General features: G+C 44.1%; 1 protein-coding gene across 8 annotated transcripts in view; it reads right to left on the reverse strand.

The window, feature by feature from the left end:
* Positions 1 to 27,829, reverse strand: part of igsf5b (immunoglobulin superfamily, member 5b) — a 71,855-nt gene that overhangs the window by 7,122 nt on the left and 36,904 nt on the right. For 5 of the 8 annotated variants that reach the window (XM_059968764.1, XM_059968763.1, XM_059968766.1 and 2 more), the window contains 2 exons: positions 24,741 to 24,802; positions 12,640 to 13,042 (listed from right to left, as the gene is read on the reverse strand). In XM_059968764.1, coding sequence (XP_059824747.1) covers positions 12,767 to 13,042; positions 24,741 to 24,802 — 338 coding nt within the window. In that variant the 3' untranslated portion in view covers positions 12,640 to 12,766. The other 3 variants (XM_059968771.1, XM_059968770.1, XM_059968769.1) reach the window with 2 other exon arrangements.

Raw genomic sequence — 27,829 nt, forward strand, 5'->3', positions numbered from 1 at the left:
TGACTAGAATTTATTGACTGGCTGAATCACTGCCTGGTATGGAAACTGTACTTCCCTCATTCACAGGGCTCTGCAGGGACTGGTGCGGACAGCCCGGCGCATCTGTAGATGCCAACTTCCCACTATTCAGCACATCTACAGAGGCAGGTGTGTAAGCAGGGCCCAAAGGATCATTGGGGATCTGAGTCGCCCCAGCAACAAACTGTTCCAGCTGCTACCATCTGGGAAATGGCACCGCAGCATAAAAGCCAGGACCAACAGACTGCCACCAGGCCATCAGACTGATTAATTCACGCTGACACAGTTGTATTTCTAGTCTATATTGACTGCTCTGTTGTATATCTTTCTGTACATACTATTTATTACAAATTACTATAATATGCATATTGCACATTTAGGTGGAAATGTAACATAAAGATTTTTACCCCTCATATACGTGAAGGTTGTAAGAAATAAAGTCAATTTAATAACAAGAAAAGCAACAACCCTAATGATTCCATGTGAAGGCTTTACTGTACACATCTCTGCAAGTAGAATAATATCTGTTCACCACTCTTTGTGTGTGTGTGTTGTTTGTCAGTGTGTATTTAAGTGGATGTGCTGTATTTCTTGGTGTAGATGTGTGTATACATAGATCTAAGGTGCAGAGGGGGTTGGAAGTCCTCATGTAGGATTCCCTAAAGCGGGGGTCGGCAACCTGCGGCTCCCGAGCCATTTGTGGCTCTTTCACCTCTGTGCTGCGGCTCCCTGTGGCTTTGGGAAATAATTGGTCAGTATTTAATTAAAATGTATTTTATGTTAGTTTGTTAGCTTTTGAAATGTAATTATGGTGATCTTGTACATTTCCTGCCACATCCGAAACGGCTCACAATTAGCCGGCATTCCGGCTAAGGGAGATAGCCTACGGGGGTTTGTGAGTACGCGTCTTTTGCAGCATCTGCGTCCATGGGGGCTGGGTTGAGGGAGGCTTAAAAGCAAGGCTGTTTAGTTCGAATAAAGCTATCTTTGACTGCAGTTTACTGACACCGCTACAACGTGTTTTTATCGCTGGCTGTCCAGAGGGGAGGTGCTGAAACGCTTTGTCGCGTGTCTGGAAGAAGTGAAAACTTTCCTGGGCAGCAAAGGGCTCACCTTTCCTGAGCTGGAACAGCCAGAGTGGCTGGAAAAGCTACACTTCATGGTAGACATGACAGCGCACCTGAACACGCTGAACACAGCTCTTCAGGGGAAAGGACGTACAGCCCTGCACATGTTGGAGGATGTTTTGGCATTCGAGCGCAAGTTGACAGTGCTTGCCAGAGATTTACAGAAAGGCACTTTGTCTCACTTCCCCAATTTGAGAGAGTTCAAACAAGGTCACGACATGATAATTTCGGAGTATTTACATTCTGCAATCATCGCAATGCAAACATCGTTTGGGAAACGCTTCTGTGAGTTCAGAGAGGAAAAAAACACATTATCCTTCCCGGTCACTCCCTTAAGCATCGATCCTTCCCTACTGAATACGACTGCATTGGCAGGTGTGAGTCAACCTGATCTTGAGATGGAACTGGCCGACATAGCCGACAAAGACATATGGGTGTCCAAGTTTAGACGCTTGACAGCAGACCTTGAAGATGTTGCCCGTCAGAAGGCCGTTCTTGCTCAGAAACACAAATGGAGTGATATTGAAAACCTCACAGATGACAGCTTGCGATCCTGTGTAAAGATGAAGGTGACATCATACAGCCCTGATGTGCAGACGCTGTGCGCTGAGGTCCAGGAGCAGAAATCCCATTAACCAAGTATGATAAATATTTTAATTGCCTATTATTTTACTTATATTCATATTTTTTCATAGTTCAGTGAAATAGTCCTTTCATTTTTCAGGATGACAGCTGGCTGACGTTATTTTTGGTTTGCTGCTGGCGGAAAATTTAAGTTCGGCGTTTTTCATAAATACAAGAAGGACTCAAATAGACATTGAATATTTTACTTAAAAGTAACTTTCAACCCAACGTCTTTTTTTCGGAGTTCAAAATGTTTTTGTTGCATGCAGAAATGTAATTTCGTTTTCTCTGCAGGAGTTCATCAATTTCATAAATGCAACACATTATAGTTTGTTTATACATAGCATAAAGGCAAAAAAAACGTTGTATGCAGTGTTATTTCATTTTAAATGTCAAACGGGTTTTGCGGCTCCCAGTGTTTTCTTTTCTGTGGGAAACGGGTCCAAGTGGCTCTTTCAGTGGTAAAGGTTGCTGACCCCTGCCCTAAAGGTTAATTTGCAGTTTGAGTCAGTAGTAAGGAAAGCAAATGCAATGTTAGCATTCATTTCAAGAGGACTAAAATATAAAAGTGAGCACGTAACACTGAGGCTTTATAAAGCACTGCTAAGGCTTCACTTGGAGTACTGTGAGCAGTTTTGGGCCCCTTATCTGAGGAAGGATGTGCTGACATTGGAGAAGGTTCATGAAAATGATTCTCGGACTGAACGGCTTATCACTTGAGGAGTATTTGATGGCTCTGGGCCTGTCCTGACTGGAATTCAGAAGAATGGGGAGTAACTTCATTGAAACTTATCAACTGTTGAAAGGCCTGGATAGGGTGTGTGTAGAGAGAATGTTTCCTATGGTGGGGGAATCTAAGACCAGAGGACACAGCCTCAGAATAGAGGGGCATCCATTTAGAATAGACGAAGAGGAATTTTTTTTAGCCAGACAGTGGTGAATCTGTGGAATGTGTTGCCACGGGTGACAGTGGAGGCCAAGTCATTGATATATTTAAGACAGAGGTTAATAGATTCTTCATTAGTCAGGACAGGAAGGGATATGGGGAGAAGACAGAAGATTGGAGCAGAGAAGGAAATGGATCAGCCATGATGAAATGGTGGCACAGATTTGATGGGCTGAATGGCCTAATTCTGTCCCTATATCTTATGGTCTTACATGCATGCATCATGTGTGTCTGTGTGTGAAACACTGTATGGCTGTGTGTACACATGTGTGTGTGTGTGTCTGTGCATGTGTCAGTATGTCTGCATGTGTGTAGGTGTACGCTTGTGTGTTTGTATGTGTAAGTGTGTGAGTGTGTTTGTGTGTGTGTATGTTTGAGTGTGGCTGTGGAAGGAGACTACTGGATTACAAACAGCCATCATTTCAACCCACACATGAAGAATTGACACTTGTGTGAGGGGTGACACCATTGCACTCTTACTTAATTACCCACCTCCCACCGGAATTAGCACATCCAAGGGAGAAGGGAATAACCTATATTCATAGCCATGTTATTGACCCAGTTATTGCACATTTAAGCTATAATTGCCTGATAAGAGGATGGCCTGCACTGTGACTAAAACAAGCTGGAGAGGGGATTTTTGCCCTCATTGCCCGGCCTCTAATGCAACAGAGTGGATCCTCGTTGTCTTTTCCTCACAAAGAGGCATATTCATTCTGCCACTTACCCCTCTGAGGCTGCAGGGCAAATCAGCCACTTAGCCTGTGGACGATGGCAGTGCCTGGGAACAAAATAACTCCCGTGATACTCAGCGTCTCTCCAGCTTTCAGGGCAGAGACACTGTTTAGCACTTCTAATGTGTGCTCCAGTCAATTACAGGAAGGGTTCAGTAAAGATGGGGTTATAGTTTGTTAATGAATGGTGAATTCAGTAGAGCACTTTACAATCTGCAGCTGAATCCAAACCTTACAGAACAGTACATTTCTAAGATGACTTTCACACCTATCCATCTTTCACTGATCTCCACCCACTCTTTACTCAACAGCCTGCAAGTCCAGACCAGTCTGCTAGTCACTCCCCACAGCCTAGTCCAGACCAGTCTGCTAGTCACTCCCCACAGCCTAGTCCAGACCAATCTGCTAGTCACTCCCCACAGCCTAGTCCAGACCAGTCTGCTAGTCACTCCCCACAGCCTAGTCCAGACCAGTCTGCTAGTCACTCCCCACAGCCTAGTCCAGACCAGTCCGCTAGTCGGTCCCCACAGCCTAGTCCAGACCAGTCTGCTAGTCACTCCCCACAGCCTAGTCCAGACCAGTCCGCTAGTCACTCCCCACAGCCTAGTCCAGACCAGTCCGCTAGTCACTCCCCACAGCCTAGTCCAGCATCCTAGTCCAGACCAGTCCGCTAGTCACTCCCCACAGCCTAGTCCAGACCAGTCCGCTAGTCACTCCCCACAGCCTAGTCCAGACCAGTCCGCTAGTCACTCCCCACAGCCTAGTCCAGCATCCTAGTCCAGACCAGTCTGCTAGTCACTCCCCACAGCCTAGTCCAGACCAGTCCGCTAGTCACTCCCCACAGCCTAGTCCAGCATCCTAGTCCAGACCAGTCTGCTAGTCACTCCCCACAGCCTAGTCCAGACCAGTCCGCTAGACACTCCCCACAGCCTAGTCCAGACCAGTCCGCTAGTCACTCCCCACAGCCTAGTCCAGACCAGTCCGCTAGTCACTCCCCACAGCCTAGTCCAGCATCCTAGTCCAGACCAGTCTGCTAGTCACTCCCCACAGCCTAGTCCAGACTAGTCCGCTAGTCACTCCCCACAGCCTAGTCCAGACCAGTCTGCTAGTCTCTCCCCACAGCCTAGTCCAGCATCCTAGTCCAGACCAGTCCGCTAGTCACTCCCCACAGCCTAGTCCAGACCAGTCCGCTAGTCACTCCCCACAGCCTAGTCCAGACCAGTCCGCTAGTCACTCCCCACAGCCTAGTCCAGACCAGTCCGCTAGTCACTCCCCACAGCCTAGTCCAGCACTTAAACTAGCCTCTGTCAAACTCCACTGGCTTTATCTAAGAGAGCAACCAATGTAATCAAAGACCCTTCTCAGAAGTTTCTCTCTTCTTCCCCCCTTCCACGTGGGGTACTTAAAGGGTTTCTGATCCGGATCTTGTTCATTCAGAGGGTGGAATGAGCTGCCATTGGAACTGGAGAGGATGCATGTTCAATAGTAACTTTTAAGAGAAGTCTTGGATGAGTAAATGGATGGGAAGGTATGGAGGGCTATGGTCCAGGTGTGGGTCAATGGACCTAAGTAGAATAACAGTTCAGCACAGACTAGATATGCTGAAAGGCATGTTTCTACGCTGCAGTGCTCTATGACTCTAAGATACGAAACTCTGAAGAACACTTCGAGAGCGATTGTAAAACTCCAGAATGCCTCTGTTCTACCAAGAACTGAACTTACTGATCTCTCAGTCTACCTGCTCAGGGTTTATTTGTCTTCTACACTGCACTATTTTTGTAACCGCACTCTATAGTCTGCACTCTCTGACAAAATGCTGGAACAAGTCAGCAGGCCAGGCAGCATCTATAGAAAAAAAAGTACTGTTGATGTTTTGGGCTGACCCCTGAGTCCTGCCAAAGGGTTTCAGCCTGAAACGTCGACTGTACTCTTTTCCATAAGATGCTGCCTGGTCTGCTGAGTTCCTCCAGGGGTGTGTGTGTGTGTGTGTGTGTGTGTGTGTGTGTGTGTGTGTGTGTGTGTGTGTGTGTGTGTGTGTGTGTGTGTGTGTGTGTGTGTGTGTGTGTGTGTGTGTGTGTGTGTGTGTCTGGTGTCCTCCCACATTCCAAAGATGTACCAGTTAGTAGGTTAGTGTGTGTTAGTTACTCGGATTTCCAGCACCTGCAGATTTTCTCTTGTTTCTGCATTCTGTAATTGTTTAATTTTTGTGGTACCTCGATGTACTTATGGAGGGGATGATCTACCTGGATGGCAAGCAAGTGAAGCTTGTCACTGTAATTTGGCACATGTGAGAATAATAGACCAATTACTAATTAAGGCACAGCCACCACACACACACAATGAATGAATGGTCACTGAGAGGGTGATACAGGGCCAATATGCAAAGGTTCTATTCAGCAAATTGCTCTCATGCCTCCTCCCTAATACAGACCCCACCCCCATTGCTCAGCAACCTCTCCCACCTCCCACCTACGCAGCCTACGACCATACTGCTGCCCCTCCTACCCTCCCTACAGTTCCATTTGCTGACAGGCGGGCACACTGCTCGCTAAAATGAAAACTCCTTTCAGTATCGTTGCCATGGCAGCAGCTTTTGGAGCAGCGCAGCGTGCATTTGGAGGTGCTTGAGTTTCTCCTGAGAAGGGACCAGGAAGGAGGGGCTGTCTCCACAGCTGACAGAGCCCTTTGTGACTCTCCCCTATCAGCAGTGTGCCAAGTGTGAAAAAAAGCCCACAAGCTGCTCACAGTTTATTCCCTAAATGTCACATTCATATTTGCATATCCTGCTGCAAAAATTAAGCACACTGCAATATCCATTTATTTGCATTCATTTGTCACGTCAGGTATTATAATTCAAAAGGTCATTTTGTATTTGAAAATTAGAGCCAGTCTCAATGTGTCTCATTAAGATGCAGGGTTAAGGATGCATCCTCCAGGACAAAGTACACCAATTCCTCCCTGTCTGACTCAGCTTCTCATCAATCTGCGTCCAGCCCCTCTGCCAGGATCAAACAAGCCCACACCTTCCCCGCCTACCACCTACAGATGACCTGGGACCCGCCAGACGTTTTCACCTTGACCCCAAGCAGGGGTTCCTAACCTTTTTTATGCCACGGATCAATGCTATTAAGAAAGTGGTCAGTGGACCCTGGGTTGGAACCCCTGAACACCAAGGAACAATGCCAATTCCCGAAAATCAGGGAGTAAACCACGGCTCCATGTCTCCTGTCACCAGGGGGATCAAGGTATCTCCTCTCTTCTGCTCCTTTAGGGCCACAACTCTGGTTTGACATGAGATTTGACCATCAGATGCTTATGCCTGGGAGCTGAGATTTCATACTTTCAGTAAAGGGTGAATAGGTTAGGAATTTATTCCCTGGAGCATAGGAGAATGAGGGGAGATTTGACAGAGGTATACAAAATGATGAGGGGTGACTTTTTTCCACTGAGGTTACGTGAGACCAGAACTAGTGGTCATGGGCTGAATGTGAAAGGTGGATTCTTTAAGGAGACCCTGAGGGGGAGATTTCTCCTCTCAAGAGGGTGGCGAGAATGTGGAGCAAAATGCCAGCAGAAGTTCTGCATATGGGTTCGACTGCAACATTTAAGAGAAGTTTGGATAAGTACATGGATGGGAGGGTTATAGAGGGCTATAGTCTAGGTATGGGTCAAAGGGACGAGGCAGAATAATATTTTGATATGGATTAGATGGGCTGAATAGTCTGTTTTAGTGCAGTCATAGTCCATAACTCTATGGCTTGCTGTTCTAAATGGGTGCAGCATTTGGCACTAATAGTCAATTAAGTGCCTCACCTTAAAAAGAAAGTCAAATTGACAAATTGGCAAAAAAAGTATGATTGAGAAAGGTTTTGGGTGTTTTCACATTTATTGATACACTAAAGCAGTATTCCCAGTGGAGCCCATCCAGTGCAGTGCACCTGCAGATATGATTGCGTGCACAGATCCCAACAGGGACACAATCTTCAGAAGCACACTACCCATCACAGGCACTCACCTGCTGTAGCGAGTGGAGGCGAGGTAGGAATAGTAGGAAGAGTAGTGAGAGAGAGAGAGAGAGAGAGAGAGAGAGAGAGAGAGAGAGAGAGAGAGCGTGGGGGAGAAGGGAGAGAGAGGAAAAGAGTTAGTATGCTGCTTTACTCTATTATTAATTGAGGTGGCAGCGGTCAAGACTGAGACCAGAAAGGGTGGTCCTCTGGTTAGTGAGATCCAGGAGATGTTCCAACTGAAAACTGAATGCTGTAAGAACTCAGAGTCGAGCAGCATCCGTGGAGGCAAAGGATGTAGCTTCTGTCGATTACCACGTCGCCTTTGATCAACTGAGCATGCTGCCATTACCATCTCCACTGCTGCCTCACTGTCAAGGTGGTCCTGCCTCTGCTCACTGGCACAACCATCCTCTGTTTTAATAGGCTAACAGGCCAGACTAGCTCTCGACCACTCCACAGAAAGTTGCAGTGCTAAAGCTCGCGGGCAGCGGGAGACGCTGGAGCACAGGTGGGAGAAGCCAGGTTTCTGGGCGGAGGGTGGGAGAGGATGGGATTCTGAGGAGAGGGTGGTCAGGGTCAGCAAGACTAAGAGGACTTTGATGGCGAACACCATACAGCATCACCTGACACCACCATCACTGACAGTCTGGTCTGTAAGGCCGGGGTACTGTGTATGGTTCTGGTCACCCTGCTATAGGAAGGATGTCATTAAACTGGAGAGGGTGCGGAAAGGATTTTTGAGGAGGCTAGTAGAACTAAGGGGCCAAGCTAGAAATATCTGCCCTGGAATGTAGGGAGAGGGACACAACCTTATAGAGGTTTATACAGTCCTGAGTGATATCGAACAAGGAAAATGGCTAGAGTCTTTTCCCCAGAGTGAGGGGAGTCCAGAACTGGAGGACAAAGATTTAAAATTCAGGGCAAAAGATTCTAAAGAGGATCCAAGAGACAACTTTTTCACAGACATGCAAAAGTCTTAGGCACATATATAGGGTGCCTATGACTTTTGCAATGTACTGTACTTACTTTATGTGTTGCACTGTACTACTGCTGCAAGAAAAGCAAATTACATGACAAAGGTGAGTGATGATAAACCCGATTCTGATATGGGTCTCTATTGTGGACTGAGAGTGGGAAGGGACAGGGAGAGGCGAGGGAGCAGGAAGCACCAGAGAGGCATTCTGTAATGATCAATAAACCAATTGTTTGGAATCAAATGACTGTATCTGGTGCATTAGAGCTGGGCGTGTCTGCACCAGTGCCAACCCCCACCCCAGCATTCCTTCCCTGCCGCCTGCCAAGTACATCGCACACAACACTCCATCCTAGCACCCTTTGCTCCCGCACCCTTTACAAGCTCGCTCTCTGCATCACGTTTACAAATACAGTACTGGCACCCTCACTATATATTGTATACGTGCCTAAGACCTTTGCACCGTACTGCAGAGAGTGGTGGGCTTATGGAAAGAGCTAGAGAGGAAGGTGGATGCGTGAACAAGTGCCACATTTAAAAGATATTTGGATAGTTATATGGACAGATAAGGTTTAAAGGGATGTGGGCCAAATGCAAGTAAGTGGGACAAGCTCAGTAGGCAATTTGTTCGGCACAGACAACTTGGGCCAAGGGTTGTATTTGTGCTCAATACAACTCTTTAACTCTATAGAATTATAAAGATGCATATTACTGAGAGATACCCAAGACATCACTGGGCTGTAATCTGGCACCAGGCACGGGGAATAGGGTGCTGGGGATCACCAGAAGGGTGTTACTTTCCCAACTGTATTGCCTCATAAGCCACAGATGAATACACTTATTGGGAAGCTTTCATGGCAGGTTTGATGGTACGATATAGTGAGATAGTGAGTGCTAACAACTATGGGGCTGAATTCTGGGGATGACAAGGAGAGTCTTTTGGTTAAGGCCATAAGACCATACGGGAGCAAAATTAGACTATTTGGCTCATCGAGTCTGCTCCATCATTTCATCTTGACTGATCCATTTCCCTCTCAGCCCTAGTCTCGTGCCTTCTCCCTGTAACTCTTTATACCTTGACTAATCAAGAACCCATCAACTTCTGCCTTAAATATGCCTAATGACTTGGCTTCCACAGCTGCCTGTGGTAACGAATTCCACAGATTCACCACTCTCTGGCTAAAGAAATTCCTCCTCGTCTCTATTCTAATTGGATGCCCCTCTATTCTGAGGCTGTGTCCTCTGGTCTTAGACTCCCCCACCAAAGGAAACATCCTCTTCACATCCACCCTATCAAAGCCTTTCTACATTTGATAGGTTTCAATGAGATTCCCTCCCCTCTATTCTCCTGGATTCCATAGATTACATGCCCAAAGACGCCACTCTTTATATTATAAGCCTTTCAATCCTGGAATCAATTTTGTGAACCTTCTTTGAACTCTCTCCAATGTCAGCCCATCCTTTCTAAGATAAGGAGCCCAAAACTGCACACAATACTCCAAATGAGTATAAAGCCTCACTATGTTAACAGTGAGTGAATGATGAGAGGGGCAGGGAAGGGCAGAGATTGTTCAGTGGGGAGCAGAGAAGTGTGGATGGATAAGTGAATGATGCACCATCAATAACTCACCCTGAGACGTAAAGGCGAGATATCAGCTTTTATTGACTGGAAGAAGGAACAAGCAGTGAGTGACCACCATACTACATCCTGGAGACTGAGAGGCTGGGCTCAGGCCTTGATCGCCTTTATACAGGGGTCTGTGGAAGGAGCCACAGGAGCAGTCAGCAGGGGGTGTGTCCAGACAAGTATATGTAGTTCACCACAGTGAAGTATTTTTCCACACAGGAAGAACATTCTTACTGCAAAGGAGGTGTGTGGAATTTCACAGGGGCACAGCCCAATTGCTCCAGATAAAAGGCTGGCAGGGAGGTTTCCACAAGGCATAAGTGGTGTCTATGACAGGATAACTTTATAGTCCAAGAAAAAATATCCATGATTGCCCATACTGTCTGTTCCCTTAAAATGAATGAAATGAAGATTTAAGTCTCTCCTTCCAAAATACAGAGTTTGGGTCACCTCCCTAATATTGGAATTGGTTTATTATTGTCACATGTATCAAGATACAGTGAAAAGCTTGACTTATGTACTGTTAATACAGTTCACATCATTACACAGTGTATTGAGGTAAAACAAAACAATACAGAATAAAGTGTAAAAGCTACAGAGAAACTTAGACAATGAAGTGCAAGATCACACTGAGGTAGATCATGTGTTCAAGAGTCCATTTTATCATACAAGAGTAATACAAATTGTGAGACAGACTTAATGAGTCATGCAGTATCTGTGGGGGCAAAAGGAAATGTCAACATTTCAGATCAAAACCTGTATCAAGAGTCGACGATTCTTTTACCCACAAAGTCATCGCTCGACTCACCGAGTTCCTCCAGCAGATCGCATGTTACTCCAACCTTTTGTACCTCCATCAAACTGTGAGATAAGGCAGATGCCAGAAGCAGCTCTGACAATAACTTCAGACTGACCAAGACATGATATCCATGGGCAAAGCTTTGATGACCTCATATGAGATCAAAGATTGAAAGGAGCACTAAGAATACAGTTTGAATCATAGAAAGCTGGGTTAGCAAAACCCAGTTATTCTTTAACTAATTAAGGATGGCTACTTTTCAAACATAAAGTTCAAGCTGTCACTATACTAATTAGCAATTTAATTTATTGTTATATGTACAGTGAAAAACTTCGCTTTGAATGCCGTCTATTCAGATCATTCCATCGCATCAGTACATTAGATAGTCAAAGAGAAATCAATAACAGAATGGAGAACATAGTGTTTCAGTTACAGAGAAAGTGCAGTGCAGGTAGACAATAAGGTGTAAGCTATGATGAGGTTGACAGCGTGGTCGTTTATCTTAAAATATACTGTTATGCTTTGTAATTCCATAACTAACCGGAAAGAAAAACACGGGAGGCCAGGATAAAGATGCACTCTTTGTTTTCTACTTCATTTATTTATTTATTGAGATTGACCACCATAAGGTCAGAAGTGAGGATGACTGCACAATGTTCTGCACCAGTCGTGACTCCTCAGATAGTGAAGCAGTTCATACCCAAACGCAGCAGGACCTGGACAATACCCAGGCTTGTGCTGACAATCGGCAAGAAGCATTCGAGCCATGCAAGTGCCAGGCAATGACCATCTCCAACAAGAGAGGCCCTGACCATTGTCCCTTGACATTCAGTGGCATCACCATCACTGAATCCCCTCCTATCAACATCCTCGGGGTTACCATTGACAGGAAACTGAACTGGTCTAGCCATATAAGCACCAAAGCAGGTCAAAGGTGTGTAACTCACCTCCTGACTCCCCAAACCCTGTCCACCATCTGGAAGGCTCAGGTGAGGAGTGTAATGAAACACTCACCACTCGCCCGGAGGAGTGCAGCTCCTTCAACATTCAAGAATCTTGACACCATCCAGTACAAGGCATCCCACTTCCACAAGCATCCAATCCCTCCATCATTGGGAAGTGGCAGCCTCAATGTCATAAAAACAAAGGAGCTGGTTGTGGACTACGGGAGGAATGGAGACAGGCTAACCCCTATTGACTTCAATGCATCTGGGGTTGAGGGGGTAAACAGCTTTAAGTTCCTCGGCATCCACATCACCGAGGACCTCACGTGGTCTGTACACACCAGCTGTGTGGTGAAAAAGGCACAACGGAGCCTCTTTCACTTCAGATGGTGGAGGAAGTTTGGTATGGGCCTCCAAATCCTAAGAATTTTCCACAGGGACACAACTGAGAGCATCCTGACTGGCTGCATCACTGATTGGTATGGGAACTGTACCTCCCTTAATCGCGGGATTCTGCAGAGAGTGGAGTGGACAGCCCAGCGCATCTGTAGTTGTGAACTTCCCATGATTCAGGACATTTACAAAGACAGGTGTGAAAAAAAGGGCCTGAAGGATCATTCAGGACTCAAGTCACCCCAACCACAATCTATTCCAGCTGCTACCATCCGGAAAACCGCAGCATAAAAGCCAGAACCAACAGGTTCCAGAACAGGTTCTTCCACCAGGCCATCAGACTGATTAACTCACGCTGATTTGAATGCATTTCTAATTTACATTAACTGCTCTATTTATTATTAATTACTACGATTGCACATTGCACATTTAGACAGAGCCATAACATACAGATATATGTGAAGGGTGTAAGAAATAAATTCCAATTCAAAATTCAAATTCAAATTCAAATACAACCATTCATTAATGCAAATATCTTATCAGCCATCTGCGTCCAAGTCCTTTCAAGAGTTTACTACAGCAGCACAGAAGGTGAACCTGAGCCCGGTTGCAGGAACTTTCTGGACTCTTGTTTCGTCTGCCTGATTTTTTTTGTGGGGGGGGGGGTTGCGGAGAAGAGAGGAAGTCTAAGGTGGGGTGGTTCTTTGGTTTTGGCTGATTTGTTAGGGTAGAGAGACTTATAGGCAGAGTGCATGGAGGGGAGGGGATGTGCTGGTCTGTACACGTTCCACTCCGCAGCACAGCACACAGTGAAATTTGCACTGCAGCACTGTATGGCAGGATCTTCTGCCTGAAAGAAACACAAATGAGCAAAAGAAAGAAGAAGAGCTTGGTGACAAGCACTGGGGCACCAGAAGTGTGAGAAAAATCGCTCTAACCCAGGCTAATGTGATTTTCAGCAACACAATGCAGTTTGTTTCAGAGGTGTAGATTAATTTCTACCCAATAGCTGGAAATGTAGCAACAAATCCCCCCTTGCCAATGAAGACATCAGCAGAGCCAGGCTAAATCAGGCTGCTGTTTTTGCAAAGATTACAAGCAGAATCAAAGCTAATTCAGATTGCCATGTCAAGAGCTAGTATCTATGGTGTACAGCATGTCACGGAGAAGGTTTACAATCTACTAGCTCATCTCATTAATTGTAGTACCAAGAAAGATGCTCCACAACTCACACAAACAAATTTGCACATCAGCATTCATCAGAACTCACTGCCATTTGAGATACATTGAAATATAATGTAAATTTTGTGAATCACTTTCCAAAGCAGGGTTTCAGCATTTTGCTTGTACTGTAATCCAAATACTCTGCTGAAATTCAGGTGCAAAACTGAACCGTAGCAAGTTTGCATGCAGCTGATTAATTGTATGGTGAATCAATTGAGCCTCCTACACAAAGGAGACCCTCACTTTTGGCGTGGGCTTTCGAGAGCGTATTTTCATCTCAGCTATTCAGGTTCGTTGCTCCCTCGCTGTATGTTGCCCAGTGTGTACTGTTACTAACATGGTAAAAACGCTGAATCTTACTGCTCCACTATCGTTCTTGTTCCTTGCACACATAACAAAACCCATTGTAAACTAAAGGAAGATCAATGTGAACCCATGTGAAGGAGCTTAATCCTGCTCTTAACAGTAAAACAAATACACAAAAATGCCCTTCATTTAATATATAGGGGCAAGTATGATCAAGCCCATCCTGACAACAGAATAAACTGTTGCTGCATGTCAGGCTGTCATTATCCCCGGCCAAAAATATAGTTAATGATGGAATTCTTCCGGCAGTTCCAGTTGTAGGTGATGAAGCAGATTTTAGACTAGAAGACATAAGTCATAGGAGCAGAGTTCGGCCATTTGGCCCATCAAGTCTCTGCCATTCAATCATGGCTGATCCTTTTTTCCCCTCCTCAGCCCCACTACCCGGCATTCTCCCCGTAACCTTTGATGCTGTGTCCAATCAAGAACCTATCAATCTCTGCCTTAAATACACCCAACAACCTGGCCTCCACAGTTGCCTGTGGTAATAAATTACACAATTCACCACCCTCTGGGCTAAAGAAATTGCTCCAGATCTCTGTTTTAAATGGAAACTCCTCTATCCTAAGGCTGTGCCCTCTTGTCCTAGTCTCTCCACCATGGGAAATATCCTTTCCACATCTGCTTTGTCAAGGCCTTTCAACATTTCAAAGGTTTCAATGGGATACCCCCTCATCTTTCTAATCCAGCAAGTATAGACCCAGAGCTCCTTGTATGATAACTCTTTCATTCCCAGAATCATCCTTGCGAAGCTCCTCTTTACCCTCTCCAATGCCAGCGACATATTTTCTTAGACGAGGAGCCGAAAACTGTTCATAATACTCGCCAGTGCCTCATAAAGCCTCAAACATCACATCCCTGCTCTTGTATTCTAGACCATTTGAAGTGAATGCTAACATTGCATTTGCCTTCCTCACCACCGACTCAACCTGCAAGTTAACCTTTAGGATGTTCTGCACAAGGACTCCCAAGTCCCCTTTGCATCTCAAATTTTTGGATTGTTCTCCCTGTTTAGAAGATGGTCCGCACATTTATTTCTTCTACCAAAGAGCATGGCCATGCATTTTCCAACATTGTATTTTATTTGCCACTTCCTTGTCCATTCTCCTAATCTGTCCAAGGTTCTTCAGCACCACCTGACCCTCCACCAATCTTGGGATCATCTGCAAACTTGGCAACAAAGCCATTTATTCCATCATCTAAATCATTTACACACAGCATAAAAAGAAGCAGTCCCAACACTGATCCCTTCGGAACACCACTAGACACTGGCAGCCAACCAGAAAAGGAACCTTTTATTCCCACTCACTGCCTCCTACCAATCAGCAAATGCTCTAACTATGCCAGTTACTTTCCTGTAATAACATGTGCTCTTAACTTGGTAAGCAGACTCATGTGTGGCAACTTGTCAAAGGCCTTCTGTAAGTTCAAATATACAACATTGACTGCATCCCTTTTATCTATCCTACTTGTAATGTCCTCAAAGCATTCCAACAGGTCTGTCAGGCAAAATTTTCCCTTAAGGAAACTATACTGACTTTGTCCTATTTTGTCCTATGTCACCAAATTCTCTATAACATCCTTAAAAATTGATTCCAACGTCTTCCCAACCACTGAGGTCAGGCTAACTGGTCTATAATGTATTTTTTTCTGCTGCCTTCCTCCTTTCTAAAGGGATGGAGAGACTTCTGCAATTTTTCAGTCCTCTGATACCATGCCAGAGTCCAAAGATTTTTGAAAGATCATTACTAATGCCACCACAGTCTCTACCACTACCGCTTTCAGAACCCTAGGGTGCAATTCATCTGGTCCAGGTGATTTATGTACCCTTAGGTCTTACAGCTTTTTGAGCACCTTCTCCCTTGTAATAATAACTGCACCCACTTCCCTCGCTCCCTTCAACATCTGGCACACTGCTAATGTCTTCCACAGTGAAGACTGATGCAAAATACTCATTTAATTCATCAGCCATCTTCTTGTCCCCCATTATTATTTCTCCAAACTCATTTTACAGCGGTCCTATGTCCACTCCCACCTCTCTTTTATTTTCTACCTATTTAAAAAAGCTTTTACTATTCACATTGATATTGTTTGCTAGCTTGCTTTCATATTTCATCTTCTCCCCCCTAATGTTTATTTTAGTTGCTGTCTGTAAGTTTTTAAAAGCTTCCCAATTCTCTCAACCTTCCCTGAAAGCATAGCATGTCGAACCTTGAAGAGGACGACCAACAGAAACAGAAGACCACGTACAGAAGGAATCTAGTAAAGTAGTCACAGAGTGTAAATCTGTGTGAAGGGAACCTTTGGGGCTTACTGAACTAACAGCTGCGCTGACCAAAGGAAAAAGGCTCAGAACTTGAAGAATTCTCTCCACAGAGCAGTGGTAATAAAAGCTAACAAGGAGAAGACAGAAAATATGAAGAAAGGGGGGTGGCACTCTCCAGTGCGCCTTGTGTCCACTCCTGCCTTCCCAGCCAATGGGATGGCCTGATCTTATCAACCCCTGAGATGAGCTTGCTGCAAGCCTAGGGCTGAATGGCTGACTAATGATCTCTTCTCACAGTTCAGGGAAAAGACTGGGATCAGGAAAGGGAATTCCAGAGAATCTTTTAACAGGGTTAGCACAGGAGGTAGTGGTTAGAGTAACACTATTAACATGGAAACGGAGATACATAGAAAACCTTCAGCGCAATACAGCTCACTAAGCTGTGCCGAACATGCCCTTAGCTGAGAAATTACCTAAGGTTACCCATAGCCCACTAATTTTCTGTGCTCCATGTACCTGTCCAGGAATCTCTAAAAAGATCCTATCATATCCGCCTCCACCACAGTCCCCAATCCAGGCAACATCTTTGTAAATCTCTTCTGTACCTTTTCTATAGTTTCCACATCCTTCCTGTAGTGAAGTGACCAAAACTGAGCACAGTATTCCAATTGGGATCTGACCAGGGTCCTATATAGCTGAAACATTACCTCTCAGCTCCTAAACCTAGACTCATGATTGATGAAGGCTAATGCACTGCATGCTTTCTTAACCAGAGTCAACCTGCGCAGCAGCTTCAAGTGTCCTATGGACTCGGACCCCAAGATCCCTTTGGTTCACACTGCCAAGAGACTTAACATTAATGCTATATTCTGCCATCATATTTGACCTACCAATATGAACCACCTCACACTTATCTGGGTTGAACTCCATCTGCCACTTCTCAGCCCAGTTTTGCATCCTATCAATGTCCCACAACCTCTGACAGACCTCCACACTATCCACAACACCTCCAACCTTTGTGTCATCAGCAAACTTTCTAACCCATCCCTCCACTTCCTCATCCAGGTCATTTATAAAAATCACAACAATTAGGGAATCCAGAACTGATCCCTGAGGCACTCCACTGGTGACCGACCTCCATGCAGAATATGACCCGTCTACAACTACTCTTTGCGTTCTGTGGGCAAGCCAGTTCTAGATCGACAAAGCAATTTCCCCTTGGATTCCATGTCTCCTTACTTTATCAATAAGCCTTGCATGGGGTACCTTGTCAAATGCCTTTCTGAAATCTATATACACTATATCTACTGCTCTTCCTGCATCAATGTGTTTAGTCACATCCTCAAAAAATTCAATCAGGCTCGTAAGGCACGACCTGCCCTTGACAAAGCCATGCTGACTATTCCTAATCATATTATGCCTCTCCAAATGTTCTTAAATCCTGCCTCTTAGTATATTCTCCATCAACTTACCAACCACTGAAGTAAGACTCACTGGTCTACAATTTCCTGGGCTATCTCTACTCCCTTTTTTGAATAAAGGAACAACATCCGCAACCCTCCAATCCTCCGAACCTCTCCTGTCCCTATTGATGATGCAAAATCATTGCCAGAGGCTCAGCAATCTCCTCCCTCACCTCCCACAGTAGCCTGTGTTACATCTCGTCCGGTCCCTGTGACTTATCCAACTTGGTGCTTTCCAAAAGCTCCTGCACATCTTCTTTCTTAATAACTACATGCTCAAGGTTTTCAGTCTGCTGTTAGTCATCCCTACAATCACCAAGATCCTTTTCTGTAGTGATTACTGAAGCAAAGTACTCATTAAGTACATCTGCTATCTCCTCCGGTTCCATACACACTTTTCCACTGTCACATTTGATAGGTCCTATTCTCTCACGTCTTATCCTCTTGCTCATCACAAACTTGTAGAATGCCTTGGGGTTTTCCTTAATCCTGCTTGCCAAGGCCTTCTCATGGCCCTTTCTGGCTCTCCTAATTTCTTTCTTAAGCTTCTTCCTGCTAGCTTTATAATCTTTGAGCTCTCTATCATTACCTAGCTTTTTTACAGAACCGGTGACCCTAGTTCAATTTCTTTTTCTGACTGTAAGGTCCGTATGTTCTCCCTGTGACCATGTGGATTTCCTCTGAGTGCTCCAGTTTCCTCCCACATTCCAAAGATGTACAGGTTAGTATGTTAATTGGTCACAGGGGTGTAACTTGGCACCATGGACTTAATGGAGTGGAAGGTTCTGTTACCATGCTGTATCTCTAAACAATGAATAAGTAAATGTGACAGTGGTGATTAAGAGGTGACCAATGACACACTGCCAATTCTTTCATTGCTAACTGGGTCCTGTACCTTGAGCAATGTGCTTTTGCCTTTTTTATGAGTTGACAGCAAAGGTCACAGCTCCGCACAAAAGCCCCAGCTTTTGGCACCAGTGGGGGAAAGATTTGCTGCTTGACCTACAACCAAACTGGCACCCCCAGGTTGATTGTCCTCTTCTTATTAAATACACAGGATTACACCCACAGCGATACAACACCCTAGCTAATGCAACTGATTCCTCGTGGTGCCTGAAAGCCTGACTTTCGATGCTACCTGTGACTCTGTATGTTTCCTCATGATATTTCAGTTTTATCCCACATCTCAAAGGTGTGCAGGCTACTAGATTATTGATCACTGTAAATTTCCCCTGGCTTAACGGTGAGTGGAAAAATCTGGGAGAGTTGATGACAATGTAGGAAGAATTTAAGAAAATGAGTTAATGTAGGTTTGGTCTAAACGGATGATTGATGATTAGCACTGAAGATCTATCTCCTGGCCGTATCTCTGCATATGATTGCTGGATTATAACCTAGCGTTTCAGATGGCGAGAAGGCAACTCAATAATTTTCATAAATTCATTGCCTGTGGAGGAATGTCTATGGGAAACTTTCTGTTCCATTGGAGCAAAAAGGAGGATGAGAACATAAACAATTACCTTTAGCTCATCAACATTCATCAATGCCCCATTATCATAGAGACTGCCTTATGTCATGTGCTGGTGATGACAGCAGAAGTTGGTCCACCAGGAACCTCATATGAACAGAAGCAGTTCAAAGTTCAAAGTGCATTTATTAGCAAAGTGTGAATATATCACCACATATTACCCTGAGATTCATTTTCTTGCAGGCATTCACAGTAGAACAAAGAAATACAACAGAACCAATGGAAAATACTACACATAAACAAGACAGACAAATGACCAAAGTGCAAAAGATAAACCGTGCAAACACAATAAGTAAATAGATAAATAGATGGATTTTGGGTTTTGTGTTCATGCTACCTCTACCTGCCCATAGAAAACAGTGTCCTCTCCATGGTCTCTGTCTACACTTGTTCCCTCAGTAAAGAAGGGAGCATAATCAAAGACCTCGCTCACCCTGGACATTCTCTCTTCTCCACTCTCCCATCAGGAAGAAGATTCAAAATCCTGAAAGCAACCCCCACCAGGTTCAAAGTCAACTTCTACTCCACTGTAATAAGGCTAGTAAATGCTTCCTGGTGTGATAAGATGGGCTCCTGGCCTTACAATCAATTTCATTTTGATCTTGAAATTCATCGTTTACCTGCCGTACAGATTCTCTTTGTTCTATTTCAATGCAGTGTGTAATGGATTGATCCATATGCACAGCATACATGACAACCCAACCTCACCCTAAATATATTCACGTTGTCCTGTCCACCTCTACCCTACCCTCCCTGCGCCTTAATTTCATTTCTTACTTAGGAAACATTATTTATTTTCCCACCAATGCTCTGTGACCTGCTGAGGTTTCCCAGCACTTCCTGTTTTCATATTCCAAATATTTACTGACTCACTCAGTTTCTTAAAGACGTGAGGGAGAAATTCGCAAGCACGAGGCACAGGAGAGAGCAATTGCTGATATAAAAACCCAAGTATTCAGCTCTACACATCCTGATTTGCTGGTCAGTGAACTAACTGGGAGAAAGTACAATCCGTGGCCAAGTCCTTCATTTAAAATGGAACATGAAGACTATTTGCTTTGGTGCATCTTCTCTGAATATGCTGCTCAAAGAAGTGCAAGGATTTCCTGCAGTATCTCAGCCCAAATTCCTCCTCCTGTTAATGCTACCAAAAAACAGATATTGGCCTGCTCATCTCATTTGCTTTTAGTGGGAACGGTGCCCACGTTTCCCACATAATTATCATTGCAATTGCAAAGTGCAATTCATTTTCCAAAGTGTTTCAAGGCCCATCGGCCTACAGTAATAATTAAAAGAACTGCTGCTTATTAAGTTATAATTTAATTTTTTTGTGGTTGGAATGGAAATACTGTTTGCTGGCAGTCAGGGTAACTCTTAGCACTTTACTCAAATGCATGATGCCAAATATTAAAAGGTGTGTTAGTTTATCTGAGGATAGGAATCTAAACAGCAGTTAGCAGTTAGCAGAATCCTATTACAGTACAGAGACCTGTGCTGAATTAAGCTGCTGTCTGTAAGGAGTTGTATGTTCTCCCTGTAGGTTTCCTCCGACCGCTCCAGTTCCCTCCCACATTCTGAAGATCTACAGATTAATAGGTCAGTCAGTCACATGGATATACAGGGTGGCACAGGCTCATTGGGCCAGAAGGGCCTTTTACTGTGCTGTATCTTCAAATAAAAAATAACTGGCCAACAAAAAAATGGTGTTCGAGATGATAAGAGGAATAGATCAAGTGAACAGCCAGAGATTTTTTCCCAGGGTGGAAATGGATAATACAAGGGGCATAATTTTAAGGTGATTGGAGGAAAGTTTACACAGGATATTAGGTAAGTTTTGTTTTACACGGAATGGTAGATGTGTGGAACATGCTGCCAGAGGTGATGGCAGAGGCAGATATAGTAAGAGCAATTAAGAAACTTAGATAAACACATGGGTGATTGAAAAATGGAGGGTGTGTAGGAGGGAAGGGTTGGATTGATCTCAGAGTAAGGCCAAAGGGCTGTACTGTGCTTCCATGTTAATACAATACTGGGTTGAACTTCCTTTATTTATCGATAATTTGACCTGCACACGTGTGTTGTACACAAATGGCACCATGATTTGATTATTCATTCCTCTATAAATTCTTCCAGCCTCAAAACCCTCAAAGGCCTCTGTGTTCCTTCATTTTTGGATTTCATTGGTGACTGATGCCTCAGTTATCCAGGCTCAAGCTATGGAATTCTCTTCCTAATCCTCGCTGCCTCCTTAAGTATGAGATTTCTTTTCCTACCCCCTCCAATTCTCTATCTCTGCTTCTTAATAGTTTTGTTAAATGCTATCTCTGATTAAGCATTTACTCTTTAGCTTACTATCCTCCTGGTGTCAAGTTTCCTTGCTAATTCTCGTTTTCAGCAGCCTGCAATGGATTTGGCATCAGTAAAGGCCAATAAAAAGAAGCGAGGTGTAAGCAGAGCAGCCATTGTTGGTGGTGTAGTGTTAGAGTGCTCAGGAATTGACTGAACAGGTTTGGGCATGAACAGACTTGCACAAGCATAGGCACAGGTACTAAGTAAGTTTCTAGTAAGGTTTTTTTCCTCTTTGGTTGTCTATTAGTACATATCTAATGCAATGACAATGGGCCCAGGATTAGTGGTATGCTTTTTGTGTGAGATATGGGAACTCTCAGGGACCTCCACTTTCCCCGATAACTACATCAGCACAAAGTGTATGGAGCTTCAGCTCTTTAGACACTGTGTTCAGGAACTGGAGCTGCAGCTGGATGACTTTCAGCTCGTACTGGAACCCGGAATGTTAGGTGGATTCCCTTAATGTAGAACGCCTGTGCTTGACTTTGTTTAACGCAGGAGGCTGATGCATGAGAGGCCACCACATGGTCCATGACAAGATCGAGGTCAGGCTCCAGTGGCATGAAATGCAAGGTGCCTGGGGATCCTTAAATGCTGCAGACATCCTCCAACTTCAGTGCCATTGTGATGTGTCAGCATCTTTTGCCAGCTTCACCATTGAGGTCTTGGTCAGACAGCTCTTCGTCTTGAACATTCCCCTTGACCTTACTACCATGGGTGACCCTATCTGGAGACAGCATCACTCTCAGGATGTCAGGAACTCACAAATCTCTCCACCATGACAAGGTGATGATCCTCAGAGAAGATATAACAATGTACCATTATTGTGAAAATCTTGCAGGTCAGTTACTCCATCCCTGTGATCCTGCGGCTTTTGTCCTTTGTAAAGTGCAACTACTATGGCAAAGCTGTCACTTCTCATCCATCCCTAATAGTTCCTAACCTGAGGAGGGAGTTAAATGTTAATCACATTTGTGGATGGAGTCATGCAAATCCTATACTAGAAAAGATATTCTCTTTCCCTGAAATGCATAGTCCTCCAACAGACCATGAACTTCATAAAGACAAGAGATTCTGAAGATGGTGGAAATCCAGAGCAGAAAACACAAAAATGATGGAGGAAATCAGCAGGCCAGGAAGCATCTAGGGAAAGGAATGAAAAGTCAACATTTGGGTCTGAGACCCTTCTTCAGCTCTGGAAAGGAAGGGGGAAGAAGCCTGAACAAGAAGGTAATGGGAGGGGAAGGAATACAAGCCAACAGGTGAAAGCAGAGGGGGAATGAAGGGAGAAGTTGACAGTCAATACGTGGAAGAGGTTGTAATCTGTTTGGAGACGTGAGTGGACGGTGGGAGAAAGGGAAAGAGCAGGGGCACCAGAAAGACATGATGAGCAGATGAAGAGAAGTGGGAAGCTGGAATGGGAAAAACTACCAGAAGTTGATATTCATGGTTTCCTTTCCTTCTGTATCAACTTAATTTGGTTATTTGGATTGAAGTTCTCTGCCAGCCATAGTTGCATTCAAATTCCCATCTCTAATTCAGTTCTCTTTGTTATAACCTACTCACTATGCTGTTCTTGTCTCTTTGCTTTTGTCTCTGTTGTTTGTGAGGATATTTAATCAATCTATGTGTTAAGACTTTCACTCTTTGGTGCAGAAGGAATAGTCCAATACTCACTGGGTCCTGTAGCACAGTGGTTATTGCAGTACTATCCAGAGGTATAAGCTGTTGTGTTGGAGAAATTAGACTGAATTGAGTAACTAAATAGACACTAAATAAATTAGTAGTGCCAGGCATTATAACTGCGAAACTATTGAAGTGCTGTAAAAACCAGCCTGATCCTTTAAAGCAGAGGTTCATAGGTTCTTGGTTAGTAAGAGTGTCAAAGCAAATTGGAAGGAAGCGAGAGAATGGGGTTGAGAGGGATCATGAATCAGGCATTGTGGAATGGCAGAGCAAACTCGATAGGCCAAGAGCTGACCTGCCAGGCCTCCAAAAATTTGGGCTCAGAAATCTCCCTGTGACTCAGTATCCTAGCGCCGTTCATTTAGTCATCAAACCTGATCTCAAAGACGCCACCCGCCTGGATGTTGTGTATTCTCCTCTTTCCCACTGGGCAGAAGGCACAAGCCTGAAGCTTGTACTGTACAACCAGGCTCAAGGACAGCTTCTTCCCTGCTGTTATCAAACTATTCAATGGTTCAGTACCATAAGATGGAATCTTGACCTCACAATCTACCTCGTATGATTTTGACCCTTATTGTCTGTCAGCACTGCACTTCAGCTCATCTAATCCATACTGAACCATTTAAACTGCCTACTCCTATTGACCTGCACCGGGACCGTTGCCCGCCATACTCTACCATCCATGTACCTATCCAAACTTCTCTTAAACATTGAAATCAAGCTTTCATGCATCACCTGTTCCACATGCTCTCAACCCTCTAAGTGAAGAGGTTTCCCTTAATGTTCCCCTTAAACCTTTCACTTTCCACCCTTAACCCATGACCTCTACTTGTTGTCCCACCCATCCTCAGTGGAAAAAGCCTGCTTACATTTACCATATCTATGCCTCTCATAATTTTGTATGCCTCTGTCAAATCCCCCTTTAATCTTCGACATTCCAAGGAACAAAGTCCTATCCTATCGATCTTTCCTTATAACTCGGGTCCTCCAGTACCAGCAACATCCGCGTAAATTTCATCTGTACTCTTTCAACCTTATTTTCATATTCCCTGTGGAAAACAGTATACAATACTTCAAATTGGGCTTCACCAATGTCTTATACAACTTCAACATAACATCCCATCTCCTGTACTTTGATTTATGAAGCCAATGTGCCAAAAGCTTTCTGTGCAGCCCTATCTACGTGTGATGCTACATTCAATGAACTATGGACCTGTACTCACAGATCCATTGTTCTGTAGCACTCTTCGGTACCCTACCATTCAGTGTGTAAGACCTACCCTGGTTGGTCCTACCAAAGTGCAAAACCTCACACTTGTCTGCAGTAAAGTCCATCTGCTAATTTTCAGTCCATTTTCCCAGCTGGTCCAGATCCCACTGCAAGCTCTGATAACCTTCCTCACCATCCACTACATCCCCAATCTTGGTGTCATCTGCAAATCTGCTGATCCAGTTATCTGCTGATCATTGATATAGATGGCAAATACCTAACATCTAAACAATTCAGATTTGTGAATAATCCTACACATTTTGTAGAAAACATACCCAAATATCTTTTAATAATCTTACTGTTATTTTCCCAACAGGTAGGCGGGACATGACCTTTGATACTTAGCCTACTGATCATACATGAAAGCATCATGTTAACCAAATCATCATTACCTACCTCCAAGATATTGTTGCTCTTTTCTCCAGAACATGTATCAATCCAGTAGGGTGAAGCCAAACCTGGTCATGAAACAATATCAAGAACAGCTTACTAACAGCTTACATTGTTATATTTTCACAAGAATTTTTAATAAATTTCTCCTTTGTAACTACAATGCACGTAGTAAATGGTTACAAATTATGACTCGACTATCATCAGTTGTTGCAATAATTGCACGTTGATTGACACCAAGTTTGAATTATCCATCTTTGCAGAACACCAGTGATTCCTTGCTACCTGCAACTTTAGTTCTCCATCCCACTCATTCAGATCCAACTTTCTATGGCCATCTACACTAAGATAATGATGCCCAATGTAAGCTTGAGGAGCAGCGTCACATCTTCTATCTGGACATGTTGCAACCTTCAGCACAAAACAGATGCTGCCCAACCTATTTCCTATAAATTTTGTTCTTATTTCAATTTCTACAGTCTTCTAGATTATTTGTTACTGAATTATCTGTTTTGTTTTTGAAGCTTCCTTCTTATTTCATGCGTTCCTATCCAAATTTGATTGGGGTGAAAGACAAATCAGACATAACCTGTTTAAGATTGCACTACTGAACACTACTGACAGCTTTCTGGTAATCAAAAAGTTAAGAAATCCGACTAAAAACATCACTAAAAATACATTTTCTGAGGTAAATTGTGTTACATTATCACCGCAGACAGTGAAGGGGCAAACGATGGTGAGGTGAGTTTGGGGGATGAGCCGTGATGGTGTGTTGCAGTATCAATGCAGATGGAGTTATGATGCCAATACAACTGTCCCAGGTGTGAGGTTGGATTATTCTGGGCACCAAGAGGAGAAATCAGGGCTTGGGCAGAGGAGATTTGGTGCCCATATAACTAGCTCGAGAGCTAGAGAGCCTCTTCGGGCTGGGCAGTGAAATCTGGGCCAGCAGCAAGTCATTGGATAGCATGATCTAGGTCCAGAGCCTTTTGATGCAGCAGCACCTGGGTCCTAGTGTGAAGTACAATACCCTGTTTAGACAAATTAAATAACGGTCCAGATTGGAAGCGGTCCAGATTTTGCTCCCTCTCTGTGATGTTCACTTCTCTCTCCAGGGTACCAGAGCCGTTCACTGTTCTGTTGGTTTGTCAACTTAAACACCAGCCCAGATAGACTAAAAAGACAAGCTGTCGGGATCTGGGCCAGGAGCTGATTTTGCTTGTTGTCCGTGATAGTCACTCCTCTCTCTTTATGCCGCTGAGGCTATAAAGACTGCCCCGTCTGTTGTCTCCGTGTCCGCTAATTTGATGAACTGATAAGCAAGGCTTTGGGCCTACTCTGGGCTGCTCCTAGGTTCAGATCTGAGGACTCAATTTTTGGTTCGAATTGTTGCTCATTTTAATTGTTTGCATGATTTGTGTTTTTTTCCTCTTGCACATTAGTTGTTCATCTTTTATTTTTATTTTTTATTCGTTTTTTCACTGATTGGGTGCTTTTGGGTTTCGTGCTTTGTGGCTATCTGTGACAAATAAATTTCTAGGTTGTATAATTTATACATTCTTTGATAATAAAGAATGGAGTTCAACCCAGAAAAATGTGAAGTGGTTCATTTTGGAAGGTCAAATTTGAAGACAGAATACAGTATTAATGGTAAGACTCTTGGCAGTGTGGAGGATGAGTGAGATCTTGGAGTCTATGTCCATAGGGAACTCAAAGCTGCTGTGCAGGTTGACAGTGTTGTTAAGAAGGCATATGGTATGATGGCCTTCATCAACCATGGGATTGAATTCAGGAGCCGTGAGGTAACGTTACAGCTATACAAGACTTTAGTTAGACCCCACGTGGAATATTATGTTCAGTTCTGGTCACCTCACTACAAGAAGGATGTGGAGACTATAGAGAGTGCAGAGGAGATTTACAGGGATGTTGCCTGGATTGGGGAGCATGCCTTATGAGAATAGGTTAAGAGAACTTGGCCTTTTCTCCTTGGAGCGACAGAGATGAGAGGCGACCTGATAGAGGTGCATAAGATGATGAGAGACATTGATTATGCAGATAGCCAGAGGCTTTCCCCCAGGGCTGAAATGGCTAACATGAGAAGGCATAGTTTTAAGGTGCTTGGAAGTAGGTACAAAGGGGATGTCAGAGGTAGGTTTTTCACACAGAAAGTGGTCGGTGCGTGGAATGCACTGCTGGCAGGTGGTAGAGGCAGCTACAGTGGGTCTTTTAAGAGATAGGTGCATGGAGCTTAGAAAAATCAAGGGCTATGTGAAAGGAAAATTCGGGACAGCTTCTAGAGTAGGTCACATGGTCGGCACAACATTGTGGGCTGTAAATTTTCTACATTCTATGTTTTAAATGTAGTTTGAATCTTTGATTCCTTGAACCCAATCACTGTCATCTTGGAAAGCGGCCAAATGAATTGAATGAAGTCAAAGGATATTGCAGCAGAGAAGGAGACAATTTGATTCCTATTGTACCTACAGCTGTTCTTTGGAACAGCTATCTGTTGCTATGTTGTTCATCCAAAGGCATTATTTTTTGACCATCTCTATTTCCCTCTCATCTGCATGGTTTTCTCTGAGGATTTTTGAGGGTGGTGTTAGGTTAATGTGTGCAATTCTGGTTGGCCCATTCAGGAAAGATGTGGATGGTGGAGAAGGTGCTGAAGAGGTCCTTCAGGATGTTGCCTGGCCTAGAGAGCATTAGTGTTAAGGAGAGGTTGGAGAAATTGGATTTGTTTTTCCAGTGTGTAGGAGGCTGAGGGGTGAACTAACAGAAGCTTAAAAAAATTAAGGAAGACTGAAATAGGCTAGATAATCAAAATCTTCTTCCCTGTGTAGAACTGTCAAATTCTATGATATATGCATGTAAGATTAAAGGGGCAAAGTTTACTGCAGATACATGGGGCAGGGTTTTTACATAGAAAGTGGTTGGTGTCTGGAACAGGCTGCCCGGGGTTGTGGTGGAAGAAGGCACAGTAGTAGTATTCATGAGGGATTTAAACAGGCACAAGAACATATAGAGAATGAGGGAGATGGATCATGTGCAGGCAGATAGATTTAGTTTAATTTAACGTCATGCTTTGCACAGAT

This window comes from Hypanus sabinus, chromosome 4 (assembly GCF_030144855.1).
Source record: "Hypanus sabinus isolate sHypSab1 chromosome 4, sHypSab1.hap1, whole genome shotgun sequence".
Classification (NCBI taxonomy): domain Eukaryota; kingdom Metazoa; phylum Chordata; class Chondrichthyes; order Myliobatiformes; family Dasyatidae; genus Hypanus; species Hypanus sabinus.